A 24954-nucleotide genomic window follows, 5' to 3' on the forward strand; every position below is an offset into this window, starting at 1 on the left:
TATCAATTTCCTTTCTGTTTTTTTCTTTTTATACTTTTGTATTTGTTTCTAAACTTTGTATCAGTTTGTATCAAAACTGTCAAATTGACTTTGTACTGCCCACAACTGTCAAAATACTTCCCAGCACCACCTACTGAGTCTACAAATGGACACACACACAAATACAACTTCAGAAAGTTTTATTTAAATAAAGTAAAATGCAGGACAAGGCATCACACCCACACTGATTATTCATGTCTCCTTATCAGACAGCCCCTAGCACTTCCCAAGACTGGCCCCTGACTCTGAGGCTCTTTCCTCCCGCAGGACCTCCGAGGATACGCCCTCTGTGACAATGGGGAAGAGCGGAAACTAGCGCCAACAGCATCTCTCCCAGCTCAGAGTAAGTATCTTGCCTTCCTGCATTCATTTCTTTGGTTGCTTCCATCCTCCCAATAGCACATCCCTGAGTGAATTTGAATGCAGGTGATCCTGTGTGTGTTCCTGGGTGCCAGGATGAGGCCAGAGGCTCTTCCTGCCCCCTTTCCTGCTGCTGCCCTTCCACCTCTACCCAGTAGGCTGCAGGGCTCAGGGTTGTCCTCTGGGACAAGGGATTGGGTCCAAGGTGGCTTTCGTAATGTCATCTGACCCAGATTTTTATTTCCTCTGCAGAATGTAATAGCTCAGCCAGAGTTGGGCCTACGTGAGGCCCGTATGAAGAGAAGGTAAGCCCCACACCTTGGAGACAGGGAACTCCCTTGTCCCTTCTTTGCTTCCCGCTTCCTTTGCCCTCCATGGTCTCCCTGCCTGAGCTGACAGAGCTGGTCTCACAGGCAGAGTTCAGGACTCCCCGACTGCTGGTGCTGGCCGACTTCAAAATCTGTGCCGAAGCAGCTGGCTCTGGGGTGCTCAGGACCAATAGGGAGGGATGATGGGAACTGTAGTCCAGGAGCTGCTGGGGACCCAAGTTAGGGAAACCCTGCTTTAAGGCAACTTTTATGTTTGGCCTGCAAAGATGGGACCTGCCCACGTTTATATTTTCTTGTATTTTGTTTTCCTCATGACGTGTGTGTGTGTGTGTGTGTGTGTTTTTAAAGAGGGCAAATTGAAAGAGAAATTGTATGGCAAGTTGGGAAGAGTAAAAGGTTGTGTTTAAAAAAACACAAAAAGTGGGGTTTTTTTTGCCTCCTCAAATATTTTATTGGGTGGGGGGCAAAGACCCCTAGTTGTTGCCTGCTCCCTACACCTACATGTCTTCGGATGGTTACAACCTAAAAGCACAACATAAAAGCACAAAACACCACATTTTAAAAGGGCATTAGATGTCAATCAGCCAAAGGCCTGGTTAAAAAGGTGCCAATTTGCCTGGCTCTCAAAGCTGTATAATGTAGGGTTATCAGACATCCCCGGTTCCCAGGGACAGTTTCCGGTTTTACCAATCTGTCCATGGCCAAAGATGCCAGCGGCAAGAGGCACTGTGGCTGATGCTGTTGCCAGTGCGGACGGCTGGGCTGCGTTAGACGAGCGGGAACACTCTCCCTCCCACTCCCACCCTCCTCCTCCTCCTCTTTATTGCTGTTTTGGCGGAAACCTTGCCCCGAGGGCTGAGAGGAGACGTGGAGGGCGCCGGCATATGGTTTATGATGTTCCTTCCCAAACATCCGGATTTGAGAGGGGTGCAGATGCAAGGAAAGAAACGCTGATGGCAGTCATAAAGGCTGGGCGCTTTTATTGCTCGACCAAAGGAGACACCACCCTCCTGCCACCTTGCTTGTATATACTGAAGCTCTTTCCACATTCCACACACTAATATGGTTTCTCCCCTGTATGGATTATTTGATGGGAAGTGAGAGAGGATCTATCAGTGAAGCTCTTTCCACATTCCATGCACTAATAGAGTTTCTCCTCTGTATGAATTCTTTGATGGGAAGTGAGAGAGGAGCTCTGACTGAAGCTCTTTCCACATTCCACACACTGATATGGTTTCTCCCCTGTATGAATTATTTGATGGGAAGTGAGATGGGAGCTCCGACTGAAGCTCTTTCCACATTCCACGCACTGATATGGTTTCTCCCCTGTATGAATTCTTTGATGGGGGGTGAGATGGGAGCTCTGACTAAAGCTTTTTCCACATTCCACACACTGATATGGTTTCTCCCCTGTATGAATTCTTTGATGGGAAGTGAGTTTGGACCTCTCAGTGAAGCTCTTTCCACATTCCACACACTGATAGGGCTTCTCTCCTGTATGAATTATTTGATGGTAAGTGAGACTGTAGCTGCGACTGAAGCTCTTTCCACATTCCACACACTGATAGGGTTTTTCCCCTGTATGAATTCTTTGATGGGAAGTGAGTTTGGACCTCTCAGTGAAGCTCTTTCCACATTCCACACACTGATAGGGTTTCTCCCCTGTATGAATTCTTTGATGGGAAGTGAGACTGTAGCTGTGACTGAAGCTCTTTCCACATTCCGCACACCGATAGGGTTTTTCCCCTGTATGAATTCTTTGATGGGAAGTGAGACTGTAGCTGTGACTGAAGCTCTTTCCACATTCCGCACACTGATAGGGTTTCTCCCCTGTATGAATTCTTTGATGCTTAGTGAGATCGGAGCTATGACTGAAGCTTTTTCCACATTCCACACATTGATAGGGTTTCTCCCCTGTATGAATTTTTTGATGGGAAGTGAGAGAGGAGCTTTGACTGAAGCTCTTTCCACATGCCACACACTGATAGGGTTTCTCCCCTGTATGAATTCTTTGATGGGAAGTAAGTTGGGAGCTCTGACTGAAGCTCTTTCCACATTCCACACACTGATAGGGTTTCTCCCCTGTATGAATTCTTTGATGGGAAGTGCGATGGGAGCTCTGACTGAAGCTCTTTCCACATTCCATGCACTGATAGAGTTTCTTTCTTATGAGATTTTGTTGATGGGAAGTGGAATGGGAGCTCTGACTGCAGTTTTCTCCACACTCAAAATTTTTACGTGGCTTTTCCTCTCTGTGGATTTTGTCATGGTCACCTTTGTTCTCGATTTCCAATTCATTACAATCTGCAATGGTGACAAAAAGGGATTAGAACCTCAGGAATAAATGGAGAACTGAAGGGAGTTGGGTGTGTGTTCATTATCTGTGTTGTTTATCATTAACCAACATATTTTTTATTAGATTCTGATGAGTTGTTGAGTGTTGCTTTGTTTGATATATAGTAGTGGTCAAAATTGTGGATGACTTTTGGAAAAAAGTGTATTTCACAGGTTTGATGGCTTATAACACTTCTTTTGGAGTAATATCATAAAACTATATATCAATGGAAAGATAATTTAATCAAGAATGCAATCCAACAAAGTTTGTTTAGTTACCCATATTCTATCAAACGTTATAGCCAAAAGACCAGAAAAAGGAAGCACAACTTGCTTAGGTTGACTTTTGTCAGTGTGTTGTGTGATTGCTATTAAGTTGGTTGGTTTTTTTGTCTTCTTTCTTTTAGTGAGGTTGTAAAACACAATAAAATTATAGAAATGGCACAAAGAGTTGACTGGCCACCCAGAAAGCAATGTAAAATAGTACTATTAAGTGAACAAGGCTACAGTTATGAAGAAATTAGAAGAGAGATTGGGGAAAACTTAACCAAAGCTGGCCTTTCTATATTTTAGAAGAGGTATAAGGCTGGTAAAGGCAGGATAAGATGCACAAGGCAAGTGACTATCGAAGAATGGAGAGACTGTCCCTACGTGACAGAAGAAAATCATCTGGGTGTATACAAGGTGACATGGGGAAATGTAATGTGAAGTTGAGTGAAAGGACTGGTCTAAATGTTAGAATTCTAAGGAAAAAGCCATTGTTATCTCTCAAGCAAAGGTTGAAAAGATTAAACCCATTTAACTGGACAGAGGAACAATAGAACAGTGTTATTTGGCGTGATGAGACCCAAATCTCCTTGCTTGGTACCGATGACATGAAATACGCGAGGAGAAGAATCAGAGAAGATTTACATCCTACTTGCATTACACCAACCGTGAAACACCCAGATAGTGTGATGATCTGGGGTTGTATGGCAGCAAAAGGTGTGGGCAGAATTTGCATCAATAATGGGAATGTAAATGCCCCAAAATACATGAATGAAATACTTGAGCCCAAACTGAAGCATTCCGCAGGTGATCTTTTCCCACATAATGAAGCACTTATAAAGATTTATTTGTTTGTTTGTTTGTTTATTTTCTATTTTCTATTTCAACAGGGTTCAGCTCCTTGTCATGTTGCTGCTGTGTGCAAAATGTGTTTTCAAGATAATCATATTCCACTGCTGGAATGCCCTGGGAATAGCCCAAACTTTAACCCAGTCGAAAATCTATGGAGCCGACTAAAGAAACTTGTTAGTCAGAAGCAACCCAGAAATAAAGCCCAATTAACAGAGGCAATAATTGAGTCTTGTTTTCACATTATTACAGCTGCAGAACTAAAAACTTGGTTCACTTCACGGGAAGGCATTGTAATCCCTGTATCCCTGCCAAGAAAACTCCATGGACAAAGACAACAGGCATATAAAAGTTATGACGCTAGAAGATGAGCCCCTCAGGTCGGAAGGCGTCCAACATGCTACTGAGGAAGAGCGGAGGACAAGTACAAGTAGATTCAGAGCTGATGAAGCGGCTGGGCCAAAGCCGAAAGGTCGCTCAGTTGCGGATATGCCTGGAAGCGAAAGGAAAGTCCAATGCTGTAAAGAAAAATATTGCATAGGAACCTGGAATGTAAGAACCATGAACCTTCGTAAGCTGGATGTGGTCAAAAATGAGATGGGAAGAATAAATATCGACATCCTGGGCATCAGTGAACTAAAATGGACAGGAATGGGCGAATTCAGTTCGGGTGACTATCATATGTACTACTGTGGGCAAGAATCCCGTAAAAGAAATGGAGTGGCCCTCATAGTCAACAAGAGAGTGGCAAAAGCTGTACTGGGATGCAATCTCAAAAATGACAGAATGATCTTGATACGAATCCAAGGCAGACCTTTTAACATCACAGTAATCCAAGTTTATGCACCAACTACCAGTGAAAGTGAAATTGACCAGTTCTATGAAGACTTACAACACCTTCTAGAAATGACACCAAAAAAGGATGTTCTTCTCATTTTAGGGGTTTGGAATGCTAAAATAGGGAATCAAGAGATAAAAGGAACAACTGGCAAGTTTGGCCTTGGAGTTCAAAATGAAGCAGGGCAAAGGCTAATAGAGTTCTGTCAAGAGAACAAGCTGGTCATCACAAACACTCTTTTCCAACAACAGAAGAAATGTCTCTACACATAGACATCACCAGATGGACAGCATCAAAATCAGATTGATCATATTCTCTGCAACCAAAGATGGAGAAGCTCTATACAGTCAGCAAAAACAAGACCTGGAGCTAACTGTGGCTCAGATCATCAGCTTCTTATAGCAAAATTCCAGCTTAAACTGAAGAAAGTAGGAAAAACAACTGGGCCAGTAAGATACAATCTAAATCAAATCCCTTATGAATACACAGTGGAAGTGAGGAACAGGTTTAAGGATTTAGATTTGGTGGACAGAGTGCCTGAAGAACTATGGATGGAGGCTCGTAACATTATACAGGAGGCAGCAACGAAAACCATCCCAATGAAAAGGAAATGCAAGAAAGTAAAGTGGCTGTCCAATAAGGCCTTACAAATAGCGGGAGAGAGAAGACAAGCAAAATGTGAGGGAGACAGTGAAAGATACAGGAAATTGAATGCAGACTTCCAAAAAATAGCAAGGAGAGACAAGAGGGCCTTCTTAAACGAGCAATGCAAAGAAATAGAGGAAAACAACAGAATGGGAAAAACCACAGATCTGTTCAAGAAAATTGGAGATATGAAAGGAACATTTCGTACAAAGATTACAATAATAAAGGACAAAAGTGGAAAGGACCTAACAGAAGCAGAAGACATCAAGAAGAGGTGGCAAGAATACACAGAGGAATTATACCAGAAAGATATGGAGGTCTTGTACACCCCAGGTAGTGTGGTTGCTGACCTTGAGCAGACATCTTGGAGAGTGAAGTCAAATGGGCCTTAGAAAGCACTGCTAATAACAAGGCCAGTGGAAGTGATGATATTCCAGCTGAACTATTTAAAAATTTAAAAGATGATGCTGTTAAGGTGCTACACTCAGCAGTGGCCAGAGGATTGGAGAAGATCAGTCTACATCCCAATCCCAAAGAAGGGCAGTGCCAAAGAATGCTCCAACTACCGCCACACAATTGTGCTCATTTCACATGCTAGCAAGGTTATGCTTAAAATTCTACAAGGCAGGCTTCAGCAGTATGTGGACCGAGAACTTCCAGAAGTGCAAGCTGGATTTTGAAGGGGCAGAGGAACCAGAGACCAAATTGCAAACATGCGCTGGATCATGGAGAAAGCTAGAGAGTTCCAGAAAAACATCTACTTCTGCTTAATTGACTATGCAAAAGCATTTGACTGTGTCGACCACAGCAAACTATGGCAAGCTCTTAAAGAAATGGGAGTGCCTGATCACCTCATCTGTCTCCTGAGAAATCTCTATTTGGGACAAGAAGCTACAGTTAGAACCGGATACGGAATAACTGATTGGTTCAAAATTGGGAAAGGAGTAAGACAAGGCTGTGTATTGTCTCCCTGCTTATTTAACTTATATGCAGAATTCATCATGTGAAAGGCTGGACTGGATGAATCCCAAGCTGGAATTAAGATTGCTGGAAGAAATATCAACAACCTCACATATGCTGATGACACAACCTTGATACCAGAAAGTGAGCAGGAATTAAAGAACCTTTTAATGAGGGTGAAAGAGGAGAACACAAAATATGGTCTGAAGCTCAACATCAAAAAAACCAAGATCATGGCCACTGGTCCCATCACCTCCTGGCAAATAGAAGGGGAATAAATGGAGGCAGTGAGAGATTTTATTTTCTTGGGCTCCTTGATCACTGCAGATGATGACAGCAGTCATGAAATTAAAAGACATCTGCTTCTTGGGAGAAAAGCAATGACAAACCTAGACAGTATCTTAAAAAGCAGAGACATCACCTTGCCAACAAAGGTCCGTATAGTTAAAGCTATGGTTTTAACTAACGCTATGGTTTTCCCAGTAGTGATGTATGGAAGTGAGAGCTGGACCAAAAAGAAGGCTGATCGCCGAAGAATTGATGCTTTTGAATTATGGTGCTGGAGGACTCTTGAGAGTCCCATGGACTGCAAGAAGACCAAACCTATCTATTCTGAAGGAAATCAGCCCTGAGTGCTCACTGGAAGGACAGATCGTGAAGCTGAGGCTCCAATACTTTGGCCACCTCATGAGAAGACTCCCTGGAAAAGATCCTGATGTTGGGAAAGATTGAGGGCACTAGGAGGAGGGGACGACAGAGGACGAGATGGTTGGACAGTGTTCTCGAAGCTACGAACATGAGTTTGACCAAACTGCGGGAGGCAGTGCAAGACAGGAGTGCCTGGCGTGCTATGGTCCATGGGGTCACGAAGAGTCGGACATGACTAAACGACTGAACAACAACTAAAGGTTTCACGTTTTTTCTTTATGGCTGCTGTTCTAATAAATACTCCTTCATAAAAGTTATTGCATTGCTTTATCTTCATTAAATTATCTTTCCATTGATACATAATCTTATGGTATTACTCCACACAAAAGTGGTGCTATGAGCCATTAAACCTCAGAAATAAACTTTTCACAAAAGGTTTCCACAATTATGGCCACTAGTATAAGTTGTTCATTTTAAAGTTAATGTTCTTTTTATATGGGATCAGATTATTATTATTATTTATGTTTCATGTTTATATATGTGTTGGAAGCCGCCCAGAGTGGCTGGGGTTACCCAGCCAGATGGGGAGGGTATAAATAAATATTATTATTATTACTACAGTTGTAACACGATTTAAGAACAGTCCTGTACCAGAAAAGATTAAGTTTGTAAACCAAGGTACCTGAGATGCAATAAGCCTAGCTCTTCTCTGGGATGGATTTTGTTTGGCCCAGTCATGGCATCCCCTCCATCTCCAATGTCAGTCGTCTCCTTGGTGAACCCAAGACTGACAGAAGCAAAAACAAAAACAGAAAACCTGAAGCCACTTATCTTTCCTAACAATTCTGAAGCTGACATTTAAGATGGCGTGGGCAGTTCAGACCAGCCCAATTGTGGTAGAAAAGGGAATAATTTGAGGAAGATTGTTCAAAGAAAAAAAATGTAATTCACTGTTTATTGTGGAGGTGTTAGGTTCCCAGGTGTTATAGGGGCCACTGTTGAGCTCTGTGAAAATATATGAGGTTTGAGTCCCGTTCGCAATATGAAAAGCCCGCAACATTAAGTGTCATAGCTGCACATGTGCAGGAGACGCTTCTGCGCATGCGTGAGCGGTGAGACCCGGAAGCAAACCTTTCCGGTACTTCCGGGTTGCCACACAACCTGAAAAAAAGGAACATGAAGCGGACGTAACATGAGGTATGACTGTAGAGATATTTTTTGAATTTCCAGGCACATATGACGATATATTGAATACCAAGAGAGGCCACGATCCCACGAATCTCCTCCATGACCTCCTCATACAGAGCTCTCTGGTCAGGATCCAGCAACGCCCACTCCTCGTCCGTGAAACAAACAGAAACATCTTCAAAGCACACTGGACCCTAAAAGCAAAAGGGAAATGTCCTCCTCTGAGACAGCATCAATATGATCTGCTACACAATGCTCTGTTGTTTCCTTCCTGCAAATTGCAGCGGTGTTTCAATAGGTGTTTCAATTGCTTTGCTGCACATTTTAATTCTGGATGCTTATTTTATTCTGCATTTAATTATGGGTGTTCGCCTTTGTGCAAATACGGGGTACTCCACCTTCTGTTTTTCAAGTGATTCTGCCTACACAAGTTACAGGGAACCAAGCAGAGGGCCTTTTCAGTAGTTGCACCTGCCCTGTAGAACGCCCTCCCACCAGATGTCAAAGAGAAAAACAACTACCAGGCTTTTAGAGGACATCTGAAGGCAGTCCTCTTTAGGGAAGCTTTTAATGCTCAATAGATTATTGTTTTTTAATACTTCTGTTGGAAGCCGCCTAGATGGTGGGATATAAATAAATTATTATTAATTATTACTATTATTACACAAGCATTCCAGTTTGCCTGATGGATGGATCTACTTTCTCCCCTCCTCATGAGCTGTTCTGGGGGTTCCTTCCCAATGCCCTAGAGTCAAATGCAAGGGTTCATGGGGGTATGGAGAAAGGGAGGAATGGGGGGCAGGCCATCTGTCTTGGATGATCTAGCAGAGATTCCTGCAATGCAGGGGGTCTCCTGGCTCTTGGAGACAAGCAGGGAGGGTGGCTTCTGGCAAAAGGAGAGGGAGCCACTGGTGACTCCTCCTTATCCTGGCTCACCTCTGCCTCTCGACCTCCCTCCTCCCACTCACCTCCTTCCTCTTCTGCCTCTGATTCTGGACTGCATTCTGCCATAGAGTCTCCCAGCTCACTAAGCTCTGTTAGCCCTTCAGCTTCTGACACCTCCTCTTCCCAGGCTTCTCCCTCTTCCCTCTGACCACCCATCCTTCTTCTACCTCCACTTCTTGGGCTCTGAGCCATCTTCTCTTCCTGGTTCCCCAGCTGCATCCTCCCACGATTCCTCTGTGCCCAACCAGCCCATGACATTGTTCCATCCCTCGGCCTCTGTCCCCACAAGGCAGTTTCCCCTGACCTGATCTGGTTCCACAGGCGCTGCTTCCCTTCTGCTCCTATGAATAGACGGATCAGGAGGTCTTTTCAGCATCATTTTTTTACCTGCAAGGAAAAAAAGGTAATCAGGACGCCAGGAGTGCCTGCTTCTCTCATAGGTGAAACAGGGCATCTCTAACTACAGGTGGGCCTTTGAGAAAGCCTTACCTGCTGAGAACATTTAGACATTTGTGCCCATTTCATATGTTTGTTGTGCAGAAATTCATTTCCCCTCCCCTGGACCCTTGTTCCCAATTGTCTCCCTCCAAAACAAGATGAAAAGAACCATCAGATGAGTTGGGAAAAGAACAGAATGAGGCCAAATGGAGAAAAACCACCTTCCTCCTTACCCAGTGGCCTCTCTCTCGTGTCCAACGGAGGCCCCTCTGCCTTAGAGGAATCCAAGTCCATTTCTGCAAAATGATCCTTTCCCTGAAAAAGAAACAAGGATTCAAAAGAGAGAATGGTGAGAAATATTAGAATGAGAATGTTCTCTTCACCCAGGATCTTCTGCACTGGGTTTTCCCAGAATCCCCCACTGCTCCCAGATTGGATGGCATGTCTTCTTCCTGTTTGAGGGCCAGCTGAGTCTCGCTCATCCATCTGTGCTCCCAGGAAGCCTCTGAGAGATCAGAAGGAACCTTTTGGTCTTCTGCCAAGTTCTGTCTGTTGTAATGAGAAGCTCTAGCAAATCCTACAATGGAAATACATTGTTCTGTTACAGAATTTGTAGGACCGGGGTGGGGATTGGTTCCCTGAGCAAGCATGGGTGAGTTTTGCTGGGAACCAGGGCTGGACTGTACCACATCCGAGACCATGAGCTATCTTTTTGAAAAGAAAGAGGAGGAGGAAGAGGAGAAGAAATAAGTCTGTAGCCTTCTAGCAAGGCAAAATGTGGAGGCAACTGAAGGGATTTCTGTGAGATTAATCAACCTGGTTTCTGCTGTCTTCCAGTCAATGCATGAAGTCAGAACTGACTGACAAGGCAATCATTCGTATCTTTTGAAAAATGGATGTTTGGCTCTAGTGGGGATCCTCACCCGGGGGTCCTCAGGAGTTGCTCCCCACCCCCACTCCCCTGCTTCTGTCTCCTTTCTTGCACTTGGACCAACCCCCTGAGGGCCAAGTGGGTGGGGCCAAATACATTGAATGTAAGCGGGGAATTTATTATTAATATTCTGTTAATATTATTAATATTAATATTCTGTTAAATAGCTTAACAGACACACAGCCATTGATGCCAAGGTCTCTGGAGGCTCGGTGAGTAGCAGTGCCCATTTCCGGCTGGTTTGCCAGCAACAATCCCTTTGGGACAGAGAGGAAGTGGTCCTGGGATGCCATGCTCTGGGTGCGAGGGGATTGCTGCAGTGGCCTCTGTGTGGAGCTGCCCTTGGAGACGACTGGGAATCTGGTTTGCAATGCAGCAGCCAGACTATGGGCTGGGATCCCTCTCTTTATTCCTCGCCTTTCTCTCCCACCTTTCCTTCCTTCCTCCACGTGGGTTTCTTTTGGGGGGAGGGGCTAGTCCACCTCCTCGCCCAGCTTTGGAAAACCATTTGCACATGTTTCCTCTGTTGTGCAATGACGCTGAATGATGTCACACAGAGTTAAAGTCCCAGTGACTCCTTTGTTTGAAGAAGGGAGATTTCGTGGGAGTTTGGGATCCTCTGATCTCCAGGAAGGAGAGCGTTGCAGACCTCGCCCCTCCCTGGCAGGACCCTCTCCTCCCTGACTTGGGGTTGTCCCCCCCCCCGCATGAGCAAATCAGCCCCCCCCGGCACCCTCCCCTGCTGCAGCCCTGGGACCCCCACCGTCTCCCCACTGCACCCTCGGGGGGGGGGAGAGGAGACTCACCAGATCATCCCAGGAGGGAGGGGACAGCGATGCAGCCCTTGCAGGAGAGACACCAAAGCAGGAAAGGACTGGGGAGGGAAGGAGGGGCCTTGGCTCTGGAGGACCTGATTGCTTCCTGTCCTCTCTAGGAAGGCAGCTTGGTTCCCTTTAACCCTTGCAAAGCCGAGCGCGTCCAGCTCAGGCCCCTCTCGGTTGGCAGAACCTCGGCTTTTTATAATTATTATTTTATTTAGGGGTGCAGCTGCCCCCCTGGCTACGCCAATGCCCAGATATCCTTTTGGTGGCGAAGCTCTTGGTTGGACTCTAAGCTTCTCCCTCTGTTGTCCCGAAACCCAAGGAGCAGCTTGCAGGGAAAAGGGCTTTGCAGGAGGCAAGGAATCTCCTCCTCGAATTCAGGAGTGGAGAGAGAGGAGGGGATCCCTGGGGTCATCTAGTCCAACCCCCAGCAATGCAGGGATCTCAGCTCAAGCATCCATGGCAGATGGCCGTCCGATCTCTGCTTAGAAACCTCCACGGAAGGAGAGTCCACCCCCTCCCAAGGGAGACCTTTTCCCTGCCAAACTGCTCTCAGATGCCCCTCAAGGCAGCGGGTCCTGAGTTCTAGCACTGCTGAAACCATTGCACTGGCTACCAAGGAGGAACCAAGCAAAGTTCAAAATAAATAAATCCTATTCTCATCATAAATGAGTAATACTTTCTTATACAAAAGTATGCCATTTCCATTTCCAGAAATGCTTAATTGCTAATTCAATGGACTGAAAATGGATGGTTGCTGTTATTATGTTTAGGGAAGCTTCTAATAATCATTAGCCTGGGGAGCCACATTCTGGTTGAAGGAGGCCAGGATTAGCCCCAAAAGCCTGGGGTATCCCTCCCCTGTAGTAGGACTTGGAATCCAGGAGAAAACTCTTGGAATAGCCTTGCCCGGTGCTCAGGGACGGACTCACCTGTCCCCATGTCCTTCTCTTTGCAGATGTGCTGCGGTTGCACATCCCTCCCCAGGGGTGAGTATTGGAGAGAACCAGAGCAGGGACTCAGACCTGCCCTCCTTGCCCCCCACTCTGCACTCTCAGATGTTGAGAAGCCCTCCCTTCGCAAGGAACTGACAGCCTGACTTTTGCCTTTCAGCTGCTGGAGGAAGATCAGCTGTTCCTTCTGGAGGTGATTCAGAACTGCCAGGCAGCTCAGCTCAGGGGCTCCGAACCCTGAAGTGCTCCAAGCAGGAGACGGCCAAAGCCATCCTGGTGAGTGATGGGTGGTGTGGGGGACCCCCATGGGAAAGTGGGGCAGGGAGGGGCTTTGGGGAAGGGATTGGACCCCTCAGACCTGCTCCCCGCTGGCTGGGCTCTTTGCCCCCCACTCTGCAGTTGGTGGTGGTTGACGAAGGATTAGGTGAGGCGTTCTGTGGATTCTTATCTTCTCAATTTCTTATTATGATTCTGATTTCATTTATTACTTTTATTATTTAAACTTGTCCTTTTTTTCTCCTTCCCCCTCACAGCTTTTGCTTTTCTTTTGGTTTATTTTATTGATTTCAACCTGCTGAGATTCTTGAGTCGGGTGAGCTTTCGTGGTTAATTATTTGTTTGTTTTTATTTGATTTGCTTTTAATTTTAATTTTAATATTTCTTTTTTAATTTTTAAAATTTACATTCTTATTTTGTGCACATTTGTGCCTATTTTGTATATATATATTTATAGATTTGTTTTGTACATATACTTAGGGTTAGGTGTAGGCTTAGCGCTGGGCTGGGGTTGGGGTCTGAGTTAGGCTTGGATTGGTATTTTAGATAGTTAGCTAGTGTTATAAGAGAATCCATGACCAGAGAGGGGATTCCGAGATAAATTTATGAACCTGCTTGGTATGTTGTTGTTTAGTCGTTTAGTCGTGTCCGACTCTTCGTGACCCCATGGACCATAGCACGCCAGGCACTCCTGTCTTGCACTGCCTCCCGCAGTTTGGTCAAACTCATGTTCGTAGCTTCGAGAACACTGTCCAACCATCTCGTCCTCTGTCGTCCCCTTCTCCTTGTGCCCTCCATCTTTCCCAACACTAGGGTCTTTTCCAAGGATTCTTCTCTTCTCATGAGGTGGCCAAAGTATTGGAGCCTCAGCTTCACGATCTGTCCTTCCAGTGAGCACTCAGGGCTGATTTCCTTAAGAATGGATAGGTTTGATCTTCTTGCAGTCCATGGGACTCTCAAGAGTCTCCTCCAGCACCATAATTCAAAAGCATCAATTCTTCGGCGATCAGCCTACTTTATGGTCCAGCTCTCACTTCCATACATCACTACTGGGAAAACCATAGCTTTAACTATACGGACCTTTGTAGGCAAGGTGATGTCTCTGCTTTTTAAGATGCTGTCTAGGTTTGTCATTGCTTTTCTCCCAAGAAGCAGGCGTCTTTTAATTTTGTGACTGCTGTCACCATCTGCAGTGATCAAGGAGCCCAAGAAAGTAAAATCTCTCACTGCCTCCATTTCTTCCCCTTCTATTTGCCAGGAGGTGATGGGACCAGTGGCCATGATCTTGGTTTTTTTGATGTTGAGCTTCAGACCATATTTTGCGCTCTCCTCTTTCACCCTCATTAAAAGGTTCTTTAATTCCTCCTCACTTTCTGCCATCAAGGTTGTGTCATCTGCATATCTGAGGTTGTTGATATTTCGTCCGGCAATCTTAATTCCGGCTTGGGATTCATCTAGTCCAGCCTTTCGCATGATGAATTCTGCATATAAGTTAAATAAGCAGGGAGACAATATACAACCTTGTCGTACTCCTTTCCCAATTTTGAACCAATCAGTTGTTCCATATCCAGTTCTAACTGTAGCTTGGTAAACCTATTGCCTTTAAACAGTGCCCTTCAAACTGAACATTCCTTCTACATGTTGGTCACTGGAGATCAATCTTTGTATCAATTTCCTTCTTGTTTTTATTCATTTTATACTTTTGTATTTGTTTCTAAACTTTGTCTCACTGGGTATAAAAACTGTAAACTTGACTTTGTACCACCCGCAACTGTCAAAATACTTCCCAGCACCACCTACTGAGTCTACAAATGGACACACACACAAATACAACTTCAGAAAGTTTTATTTAAATAAAGGAAAATGCAGGACAAGGCATCACACCTGCACTGAGGAATCCTGTCTCCTTATCAGACAGCTCCTAGCACTTCTCAAGACTGGCCCCTAACTCTGAGGCTCTTTCCTCCTGCAGGACCTCCGAGGATACGCCCTCTGTGACAATGGGGAAGAGCGGAAACTAGCGCCAACAGCATTTCTCCCAGCTCACAGTAAGTATCTTGCCTTCCTGTATTCATTCCTTTGGTTGCTTCCATCCTCCCAATAGCACATCCCCGAGTGACTTTTAAGGCAGATTATGCGGTGTGTGTTCCTGGGTGCCAGGATGAGGCCAGAGGCTTTTCCTGTCCCCTTTCCTGCTGCTGCCCTTCCACCTCTGCCCAGGAGGCTGCAGGGCTCAGGGTTGTCCTCTGGGACAAGGGATTGGGTCCAAGGTGGGTGCAGCCATCCAAGGTGGCTTTCGTAGTGTCATCTGACCCAGATTTTTATTTCCTCTGCAGAATGTAATAGCTCGGCCAGAGTTGGGCCTACCTGAGGCCCGATCAAAGAGAAGGTAAAAGCCCCACACCTTGGAGACAGAGAACTCCCTTGTCCCTTCTTTGCCCAAGACTCACCTCCCAGGTTTTCTTGCTGGGAGTCCTGCAGGACCTGCTCCCTGCCTGGCAGGCCTTTCCCACCTGGCCTGGGAGGGCAGCGCCCAGAATGACTCCATCTACAAGAAGCGGAGGGGGCTGAACAGACTCTGTGTTTGGCCTGCAAGGATGGGACCTGCCCACATTCCTATTCTCTTCTATTTTTCTCCCCTCCTGACCTTTGTGCGTTTTTATTTTTAAGAGGGCAAATTTAATGAGAAATTGTATGGCAAGTTCAGAAGAATAAAAGGTTGCGTTTGGAAAAAACACACACAAAAAGGGGTGTGTGTGGCCTCCTCAAATATTTTATGAGGGGCAAAGACCCCTAGTTGGTCCCTATTCCCTACACCTACATGTCTCAGAATGGTTACAACATAAAAGCACAAAACACCACATTTTAAAAGGGCATTAGATGTCAATCAGCCAAAGGCCTGGTTTAAAAGGTGCCAATTTGCCTGGCTCCTAAAGCTGTATAATGTAGGGTTATCAGACGTCCCCGGTTCCCAGGGACAGTTCCCAGTTTTACCAATCTGTCCATGGCCAAAGATGCCAGTGGGAAGAGGCGCTGTGGCTGATGCTGTTGCCAGTGCGGACGGCTGGGCAGCGTTAGACGAGCGGGAACATTCCTCCTCCCCCTCCCACCCTCCTCCTCCTCCTCTTGCTATTTTGGCGGAAACCTTGCCCCGAGGGCTGAGGGGAGACATGGAGGGTGCCGGCATATGGTTTATGATGTTCCTTCTCAAACGTCCGAATTTGAGAGGGGTGCGGATGCAAGGAAAGGATCGCTGTCATATGGCAGTCATAAAGGCTGGGCGCTTTTATTGCCCGAGCAAAGGAGACACCACCCTCCCGCCTCCTCGCTTGTAAATAAAAATAAAAATACTCTGCCACATGGCTCCACCCCCTCCCCACACGTTCTCCCTATTGCATTTTTCTCTGCCTGAAGAGTCAGACAGAAAATAGGGGAGGTTTGTATTATAATAGCTATGGTTATCTATCTGTATTCCTCATGTGCCTTTTTCTGGGATGACCTGACTCTCTGTCCTCTCTCTACCCCCCTCTTTTTGTTCCTTCCTTTCTTTTCGGTGACGCTTCCAGGAATCATAGAAAAGGGGAGGGAACACACACACACACACCCCTCCCTCAGTTCCACCCATCCCTCCATCCTAATTTTGCTTTCCCTTTTCTCTCCCCTTCCCCCTCCTTCACCCATAACCAAGGAACCTGGATCTGGTTGCCATGTAAACTACATATGTTTACAAAATGATGCTCCCTACTAATAATCCAGATGCTACTGTCTTTTAACCCTCTTGGCTGCGGCAAAAAAGTGTCCCTGGATTCATTGAAAAAAATCTGGTAATCTGGTTTTTCTGACCGTTGTATGGATTCCTTTCTGGGAAGTGAGTTTGGAGCTCAGATTAAAGCTCTTTCCACACACTGATATGGTTTCTCCCCTGTATGAATTCTCTTATGGCAAGTGAGGGAGGAGATATCAGTGAAGCTCTTTCCACATTCCACACACTGATATGTTTTCTCCCTTGTATGAATTATTTGATGCTTAGTGAGAGAGGAGCTATTAGTGAAACTTGTTCCACATTCCACACAATGTTGGGGTTTCTCCCCTGTATGAATTCTTTGATGGGAAGTGAGAGCGGAGCTCTTCCTGAAGCTTTTTCCACATTCCACACACTGATATGGTTTCTCCCCTGTATGAATTCTTTGATGGGGAATGAGATGGGAGCTCTGACTAAAGCTCTTTCCACATTCCACACACTGATATGGTTTCTCCCCTGTATGAATTCTTTGATGAGAAGTGAGAGAGGAGTTCTTACTGAAGCTCTTTCCACATTCCACGCACTGATAGGGTTTCTCCCCTGTATGAATTCTTTGATGTGATGTGAGATGTGAGCTCTGACTGAAGCTGTTTCCACATTCTACGCACTGATATGGTTTCTCCCCAGTATGAATTCTCTGATGCTTGGTGAAATTGGAGCTATCAGTGAAACTCTTTCCACATTCGACACACTGATAGGGTTTCTCCCCTGTATGAATTCTTTGATGCTTAGTGAGATGGGAGCTGTTCCTGAAGCTCTTTCCACATTCCACACACTGATATGGTTTCTGACTGCAGCTTTCTCCACACTCCAAATTTTTACGTGGCTCCTCCTCTCTGCGAATTTTGTCGTGGTCACCTTTGTTCTCGATTTCCAATTCATCACAATCTGCAAAGGAAACAAAAAGGGGATTAGAGCCTCAGGAACAAATGGAGAAGAACTGAAGGCAGTTGGGTGTGTGTTCATTAGCTGTGTTTTTTATCATTAACCAACATATTTATTATTAGATTCTGATGAGTTGTTGAAAGTTGCTTTGTTTGATATATAGTATAGATCAGAATTGTGGAAAACTTTTGAAAAAAAGTGTATTTCAGAGGGTTGATGGCTGACAACACTTCTTTTGGAGTAATATCAATGGAAAGATAATTTAATGAAGAATGAAATCCCACAAAGTTTGTTTAGTTACCCGAATTCTATCAAACGTAATAGCCAAATAACCAGAAAAAGGAAGCACAACTTGCTTTGGTTGACTTTTTACAGTGTGTTATGTGATTACTATCAAGTTGGTTGTTTTTTTGTGTTCTTTCATTTAGTGAGGTTGTAAATACAAATGGCAAAAAGAGTTGACTGGTCAACCAGAAAGCGATGTAAAATAGTACTATTACGTGAACAAGGCTACAGTTATGAAGAAATTAGAAGAGAGATTGGGGAAAACTTAACCAAAGCTGGCCTTTCTATATTTTTGAAGAAGTATAAGGTTGGTAAAGGCAGGAAAAGGTCCAGAAAGGCAAGTGACGATCAAAGAATGGAGAGACCCTACATGAAAGAATAAAATCATCTGGGTGTATACAAGATGACGTGGCGCAATGCAATGTGACGTTGAGTGTTAGGACTAGTCTAAATGTTTGAATTCTAAGGAAAAAGCCATTGTTATCTCTCAAGCACAGGTTGAAAAGATTAAACCCATGTTAACTGGACAGAGGAACAATGGAACAGTGTAACTTGGAGCAATAAGACACAAATCTCATTGCTTGGTAGTGATGGCATGAAATACCTGAGGAGAAGAATCAGAGAAGATTTACATCCTACTTGCATTACACCGACCGTGAATCTCCCAGATCGTGTGATGATCTAGGGTTGTATGGCAGCAAAAGGTGTTGGCAGAATTTGTTTCATTAATGGGAATGTAAATGCCCCAAAATAAATAAATGAAATACTTGAGCTCAAATTGAAGCGTTCCGCAGGTGATCTTTTCCCAGATACTAAAGCATTTACAAATATTTATAGAAATATTTGTTTATTCATTTATTATTTCAACAGGATTCAGCTCCATGTCATGTTGCTGCTGTGTGCAAAAGGTGCTTTCAAGATAATCCTACCGGTATTCCACTGCTGGAATGGCCTGGGAATAGCCCAAACTTTAACCCAATCGGAAGTCTATGGAGCCGACTAAAGAAACTTGTTAGTCAGAAGCAACCCAGCAATAAAGCCCAATAAACAGAGGCAATAATTCAGTCTTGGTTTCAGATTATTACAGCTGCAGAACTAAAAACTGGTTCACTTCACGAGAAGGCGTAAGGCCGTAATTAAAATAGCCAATGGTTACTAAAGGTTTCAAGTTTTTTTTTCTGACTGCTGTTCTAATAAATACTCCTTCATTAAATTTATTGCATTACATTTCTCATTAAATTATCTTTCCACTGATATATAGTTTTATGGTATTACTCTACACAAAAGTGGTGTTATGAGCCATCAAACATCAGAAATACACTTTTCACAAAAGGTTTCCACAATTTGGGCACTTGTATAACTTGTTCATTTTAAATTTAATGTTCTTTTTATATGGGATCAGATTATTATGATTTATGTTTCATTTTTATATATGTGTTGAAAGCCACCCAGAGTGGCTGGGGCAACCCAGCCAGATTGGGGGGCGGGGGGGCGGTATAAATAAAAATTATTATTATTACTACAGTAGTACCACGATTAAAGAACAGGAAAAGATTAAGTTTGTAATCTGTATCATCATCATCATCATCACCACTGCTACTGCTACTACTCCCTGAGATTCAACAAGGCTGGCTCTTCTCTGAGATGAATTTTGTTTGGCCCAGTCATGGCATCCCCTCCATCTCCAATGTCAATCATCTCTTTGGTCAAGCCAAGACTGACAGGAGCAAAAACAAAAACAGAAAACCTGAAGCCACTTATCTTTCCTAACAATTCTGAAGCTGACATTTAAGATGGCCTGGGCAGTTCAGAGCAGCCCAATCGTGGTAGAAAAAGAAATAATTTGAGGAAGATTGTTCAATGAAAGAACTGTAATTTATTGTTTATTGTGGGGGGGTGTTATAGGGGGTGCTGTTGAGCTCTGTGAAAAATATGAGGTTGATCACATGGAAGTATTTTTTTAATTTCCAGGCAGATCTCACGATCCCTCAGGGAGCCTTACCAAGAGAGGCCACGATCCCACAATTCTCCTCCATGACCTCCTTATGCAGAGCTCTCTGGTCAGGATCCAGCAATGCCCACTCCTCGTCCGTGAAACGAACAGCGACATCTTCAAAGCACACTGGACCCTAAAAGCAAAAGGGAAATGTCCTCCTCTGAGACAGCATCAATATGATCTGCTACACAATGCTCTGTTGTTTCCTTCCTGTAAATTGTGGTGTTGTTTCAATAGGAATGCTTTGCTGCACATTTTAATTCTGGATGCTTATTTTATTCTGCATTTAATTATGGGTGTTCGTCTTTGTGCAAATAGGGGGTACTCCACCTTCTGTTTTTCTAGTGATTCTGCCTACACAAGTTACAGGGAACCAAGCAGAGGGCCTTTTCAGTCGTGGCACCTGCCCTGTGGAACGCCCTCCCACCAGATGTCAAAGAGAAAAACAACTACCAGGCTTTTAGAGGACATCTGAAGGCAGTCCTCTTTAGGGAAGCTTTTAATGGTCAATAATTATTGTATTTTAATACAGCCAGATGGGTGGGGTATTAATAAATAAATTATTATTATTATTATTATTATTATTATTATTATTATTATTACACAAGCATTCCAGTTTGCCTGATGGATGGATCCACTTTCTTCCCTCCTCGTGAGCTGTTCTGGGGGTTCCCTCCCAATGCCCTAGAGTCAAATTCAAGGGGTTCGTGGGGGCATGGAGAGGGGGAGGAATGGGGGGCAGCCCCAATTTTGCAGCGGCTGGGGCTGGTTAGGTGAATCCAGGGCACTATTTCTCCTCATTTGTCCACTGCTTAGAAACCAATTTTAGCATTCAGTGCTCAATCTAGAAATAAAATAAGCCTATTTTGGATGGGCATCTGTCTTGGATGATCTAGCAGAGATTCCTGCAATGCAGGGGGTCTCCTGGCTCTTGGGGACAAGCAGGGAGGGTGGCTTCTGGCAAAAGGTCAGGGAGCCACCGGTGGATCCACCTTATCTTGACTCGCCGCTGCCTCTCGACCTCCCTCCTCCCACTCACCTCCTTTCTCTTCTGCCTCTGATTCTGGACTGCATTCTGCCACAGTGTCTCCCAGCTCACTAAACCCTGTTAGCCCTTCAGCTTCTGACACCTCCTCTTCCCAGGCTTCTCCCTCTTCCCCCTCTGACTACCCATCCTTCTTCTACCTCCACTTCTTGGGCTCTGAGCCATCTTCCCTTCCTGGTTCCCCAGCTGCATCCTCCCACTATTCCTCTGTGCCCAACCAGTCCATGACATTGCTCCATCCCTCGGCTTCGGTCCCCACAAGGCAGCTTCCCCTGACCTGATCTGGTTCCACAGCCGCTGCTTCCCTTCTGTCCCCATGAATAGACGGATCAGGAGCTCTTGCCGGCATCATTCTGTCACCTGCAAGAGAGAAAAGGTAAACAGGATGCCAGGAGTGCCTGCTTCTCTCACAGGTGGAACAGGGCATCTCTAATTACAGACGGGCCTTTGAGAAAGCCTTACCTGCTGAGAACATTTAGACGTTTGTGCCCATTTCATATGTTTGTTGTGCAGAGATACATCTCCCCTCCCCTGGACCCTTGTTCCCAATTGTCTCCCCCCAAATCAAGGTGAAAATAACTTTCAGATGAGTTGGAAAACCAACAGAATGAGACCAAATTTAGAAAAACCATCTTCCTCCTTACCCAGTGGCTTCTCTATGGTGTCCAACAGAGGCCTCTCTGCCTCACAGGAATCCAGGTCCATTTCTGATAAATGATCCTTTCCCTGAAAAAGAAACAAGGATTCAAAACAGAGAATGGGAAGAAATATTAGAACGAGAATGACAAAGACTTGAAGGGTGTGCGATCTCAATCCATGGGTGCATTCCCAATAAAAGGCTGGGCCATCAGTAGACCATTATGGGATGTTCTCTGTCCTGTTTGGAGCCCCTTGGGAGTATCCAGAGGAAGGTCTCTCTCACCTGCTTTCTCTCCTCTGCCTGACTCAGGAGGAAACCTTCGGCCAGGGCCACTGCCTGGGAACTGGTCTCCGCTCCGCATTCCCTCACCCAGCTCTCCATCTCCGGGGGCAGGACAGCCAGGAACTGCTCCAAGATCACCAGGTCCAGCATCTCAGCTTTCGTGTGCCTTTCTGGCTTCAGCCACTGGTGGCAAAAGTGGTAGAGTCGGCTGCAAACCTCTCGGGGTCCTTTGGCCTCCTGGCAGCAGAACTGCCTCAACTGCTGGCTCTGCACCTCTGAGCGGAGGGTGTCCTCCTCACCCAGGGTATTCTGCACTGGGTTTTCCCAGAATCCCCCACTGCTCCCAGATTGGATGGCATGTCTGCTTCCTGTTCGAGGGCCAGCTGAGTCCCGCTCATCCATCTGTGCTTTCAGGAAGCCTCTGAGAGATCAGAAGGAACCCTTTTAGTCTTCTGCCAAGTTCTATCTGTTGTAATGAAAAGCTCTAGGATTTCCTACATAGGAAATAAAGTGTTGTTACAGAATTTGTAGGACGGGGAGGGGGGGGAATAGATTCCTGAGCAAGCAAGGTTGAGTCTTGCTGGGAACCAGAGCTGGACTGCACCAGATCCCAGACCATGAGCTCTCTTTTTGAAAAGAAAGAGTAGGAGGAGGGAGAGGATAAGAAGTAAGTCTCTAGCCTTCTAGCAATGCAAAATGTGGAGACAACTGAAGGGATTTCTGTGAGATTAATCAACCTGGTTTCTGCTGCCTTCCACTAAATGCATGAAGTCAGAACTTACTAACAAGGGAATCATTTGTATCTTGTGAAAAATGGATGCTTGGCTCTAGTGGGGGTCCTCAGGAGTTGCTCCCCAGCCCCACCCTCACTCCCCTGCTTCTGTCTCCTTTTCTTGCACTTGGACTCTCTGCTGCTCTCAAGACAGACTCCTGGGGTGGGGTCCCTTTTTCTTTGCTCTGAGGGCCAGGTATGTATCTCACCAACCCCGAGGGCCAAGTGGGCGGGGCCAAAGACATCTCCCTTGAAATTTAGGCAGGTAATTTTTTATAATAATAATAATTCAATAACTTAACACACACAGCCATTGATGCCAAGGTCCCTGGAGGCTCAGTGAGTAGCAGCGCCCATTTCTCGCTGGTTTTCCAGCAACAATCCCTTTGGGACCGAGAGGATGTGGTCCTGGGATGCCATGCTCTGGGTGCGAGGGGATTGCTGCAGTGGCCTCTGTGTGGGGCTGCCCTTGGAGACGACCAGGAAACTGGTTTGCAATGCGGCAGCCAGACTATGGGCTGGGATCCCTCTCTTTATGCCTGACCTTTCTCTCCCACCTTTCCTTCCTTCCTCCACGTGGTTTTTGTTTCTCCCCCCCCCCCTGCATGAGCAGATCAGCCCCCCCCCAAGGCACCCTCCCCTGCTGCAGCCCTGGGACCCCCCACCGTCTCCCCACTGCACCCTCTTGGGGGGGGGGGAGAGAAGAGACTCACCAGATCATCCCAAGAGTGAGGGGACAGCGATGCAGCCCTTGCAGGAGAGACACCAAAGCAGGAAAGGACTGCGGAGGGAGGGAGGGAGGGGCCTTGGCTCTGGAGGACCTGCTCCCCCTTGTTTCCTGTCCTCTCTAGGAAGGCAGCTCGGTTCCCTTTAACCCTTGCAAAGCCGAGTCCACCCAGCTTCGCCCTCTCTCGCTTGGCAGATCCTCTGCTTTTTATTATTTTTTTATGGATTTTATGTCCAGATATCCTTTCATAGCTGCCAAGTTATCCCTTTTTTACAGGGATTTTCCCTTATGCTGAATAGGCTTCCTCGCGAGAAAAGGAAAAACTTGGCAGCTATGTATCCTTTTGGGGGTGAGGCTATTGGTTGGACTCTGAGCATCTCCCTCTGTTGGCCGGAAACCAGAGGAACAGCTTGCAGGGAAAAGGAACCTCCTCCTCGAATTCAGGAGCGGAGAGAGAGGAGGGGATACAAGGGTCATCTAGTCCAACCCCCAGCAGTGCAGGAATCTCAGCTAAAGCATCCTCCCCTACAACAAACACACTGTGAGGTGAGTGGGGCTGAGAGAAGTGTCACTAGCCCAAGCTCACCCAGCAGCTGCATGTGGAGGAGCGGAAATGCAAATTTCCTCCCCCAGATTACTAGTCTACCGCTCTTAACCACTACACCACAATGGCTCTGTTGTGTCCTGGCTTAAGAAGTCCAGATATGCATCTTCAATAGAACAGTTTTTTATTTAGGGAAAAACAGGACTGACTCTGAGGGCTACATTTATAGGGACAGGGAGCTAGCTAGAAAGGGATACATTTTGGAGGGAACAATATCAGGCAATCCCAGTGCTGCCTTTTGGAGGAAACCAATAAGACAGAGGATCCAAATACAGCAGCTTAAATGAACCAATAGTAGCTGTACCTTCTGGAACCAAAAGGCAGTTACTTAACCCTAAAGCACATACAGACAATAGTAATGCAGATATGAAATCCTTTGACTCAATACACAACAGCTCTTAGAGACTTCCTGTGAAAATCTGGGTCAGGAATGCTGTTCCTAGAATGGAGGCATGTGCAACAGGTCAATCACGATCTACTGGTCGATGCACAACTCTGGTCACTGCTCCCTGAGAAAAGACAATGGGTAGATCACTGGCAGGTTTTTTTATTGCTGGGAGTAGATCTCAGTCTCTTGGAAGTTGGACGTCCCTTCTATAATGCATAGGTATATTCACACAAAACCAAACCTGATAAAATTGATAAAAATTCATTAAAAAACAACACTCAGAGACAATTCAGTGGGAGAACTCTGAAATTTACCCGTGGAAATAATCTTGGAACTTGGCAACCTTTCTTCCATTGTTGAGGGTTTAGTTACATAACCACTGTTTCCCCCTGGGGCAAAGATTTGGGGCAACCTACAAAGGGACTCAGGGATGCCGGTGCCGCTGTGGGTTAAACCACAGAGCCTAGGGCTTGCTGATCAGAAGGTCGGCGGTTCAAATCCCTGCGACGGGGTGAGCTCCCGTTGTTTGGTCCCAGCTCCTGCCCACCTAGCAGTTCGAAACCATGTCAAAGTGCAAGTAGATAAATAGGTACCTCTCCGGAGGGAAGGTAAACGGCGTTTCTGTGCGCTTCTCTGGTTCGCCAGAAGCAGCTTAGTCATGCTGGCCACATGACCAATAATGCGAGATGACCGCCGCAACCCCAGGG

The 24954-nt window shown here is 45.7% G+C and overlaps 2 protein-coding genes across 2 annotated transcripts in view; both read right to left on the minus strand.

The window, feature by feature from the left end:
* The window catches only part of LOC132592023 (uncharacterized), an 88213-nt gene extending 76550 nt beyond the window's left edge, over positions 1-11663 (minus strand). Inside the window, exon 1 of the mRNA XM_060273944.2 lies at positions 11578-11663. The gene's annotated coding sequence lies outside the window, so the exon portion shown is untranslated. The remainder of the gene's footprint in view (positions 1-11577) is intronic.
* LOC118078760 (uncharacterized) overlaps positions 1-23335 on the minus strand; it is a 47723-nt gene extending 24388 nt beyond the window's left edge. Inside the window, exons 1-11 of the mRNA XM_088669006.1 lie at positions 23242-23335; positions 21757-22250; positions 21479-21560; positions 21112-21194; positions 19796-19922; positions 16709-17511; positions 11578-11652; positions 10074-10155; positions 9707-9789; positions 8525-8651; positions 1929-3032 (exon numbers count right to left, since the gene is read on the minus strand). Coding sequence (XP_088525132.1) covers positions 1929-3032; positions 8525-8651; positions 9707-9789; positions 10074-10155; positions 11578-11652; positions 16709-17511; positions 19796-19922; positions 21112-21194; positions 21479-21560; positions 21757-22158 — 2968 coding nt within the window. The 5' untranslated portion in view covers positions 22159-22250; positions 23242-23335. The remainder of the gene's footprint in view (positions 1-1928; positions 3033-8524; positions 8652-9706; positions 9790-10073; positions 10156-11577; positions 11653-16708; positions 17512-19795; positions 19923-21111; positions 21195-21478; positions 21561-21756; positions 22251-23241) is intronic.
* Between the last annotated feature and the right edge of the window lie 1619 nt (positions 23336-24954).

This window comes from Zootoca vivipara, chromosome 4, assembly GCF_965207765.1.
Source record: "Zootoca vivipara chromosome 4, rZooViv2.hap1.1, whole genome shotgun sequence".
Lineage (NCBI taxonomy): Eukaryota > Metazoa > Chordata > Lepidosauria > Squamata > Lacertidae > Zootoca > Zootoca vivipara.